This window comes from Octopus bimaculoides, chromosome 28 (assembly GCF_001194135.2).
Source record: "Octopus bimaculoides isolate UCB-OBI-ISO-001 chromosome 28, ASM119413v2, whole genome shotgun sequence".
Lineage (NCBI taxonomy): Eukaryota > Metazoa > Mollusca > Cephalopoda > Octopoda > Octopodidae > Octopus > Octopus bimaculoides.
The window spans coordinates 12,483,633-12,484,786 of NC_069008.1; the positions used below are offsets into that span (position 1 = coordinate 12,483,633).

Consider the following 1,154-nt stretch of genomic DNA (forward strand, 5'->3'; position numbering starts at 1 on the left):
ACTCATACAGGAGAAAAACCATATGAGTGCGATATCTGTGGTAATTCATTCTCTACAACTCATGGTCTCACTATACATAAACGTATTCATACTGGTGAAAAGCCATATCGCTGTGACATCTGTGGTAAATCATTCTCCACTGGAAGTCACTTGACTACACACAAATATATTCATACAGGAGAAAAGCCATATCACTGTGACATCTGTGGTAAATCATTCTCTGTATCTGGCAACTTGACTATACATAAACGTACTCATACAGGAGAGAAGTCATATCACTGTGATATCTGTGGTAAATCATTTTGTCAAACTGGTCATTTAAGTGAACACAAACGTACTCATACAGGAGAGAAACCATATCACTGTGATATCTGTGGTAAATCATTCTCTGTAAGTACTTATTTGACTAAACATAAACGCATTCATACTGGTGAAAAGCCATATCACTGTGATGTCTGTGGTAAATCATTCTCTGAATCTGGTCCCTTGACTAAACATAAACGTACTCATACAGGTGAGAAGCCATATCACTGTGATATCTGTGGTAAATCATTCTCTGAATCTGGTCCCTTGACTAGACATAAACGTACTCATACAGGAGAGAAGCCATATCACTGTGATATCTGTGGTAAATCATTCTCTTTAAGTACTTCCTTGAATAGACATAAGCACATTCATACAGAGATGCTATATTAGTATGATATCTGTAGTATATCAGTCTCCCACATTATAACTTTACTAAACACAAATGTATTCACACTGGAGAAAGCCCATATAGCAGTGATATCTGTTGTAAATTTTTGTCTACAACTTGTGCTTTAGGTAGATGCAAACAAATTCATACACAAAAGAGGCCATATCAATGTGATATCTGTGGCAAATCATTCATACAGAGAAGCTATATTAGTACGATATCTGTGCTAAACCATTCTTTCATTTAAATTCCTTAGATAGTCACAAACGTTTTCATAGAAGACAACAATATATCTGATATCTGTAGTAAATCATTCACTTCAAGGTTTAATTTAACTACTCATATATGTGTTTATGCGGGAGAAAAAGCATATCACTGACCTCTAAGGTATATCATCTTTTCAAACAAACATTTTTCGTACTCACAAATGTATTCAGACAGGAGAAAAGTCACAGCATTT

General features: G+C 35.1%; 1 protein-coding gene across 1 annotated transcript; it reads left to right on the forward strand.

The window, feature by feature from the left end:
• Window positions 1-3: 3 nt before the first annotated feature.
• On the forward strand, window positions 4-1,141 carry LOC106870867 (zinc finger protein 253; the record flags this gene model as incomplete). The annotated part of the gene is made up of 1 exon (XM_014917105.2): window positions 4-1,141. A coding segment is annotated over one exon (693 nt), but the record flags the coding sequence as incomplete, so codon positions are not given.
• Between the last annotated feature and the right edge of the window lie 13 nt (window positions 1,142-1,154).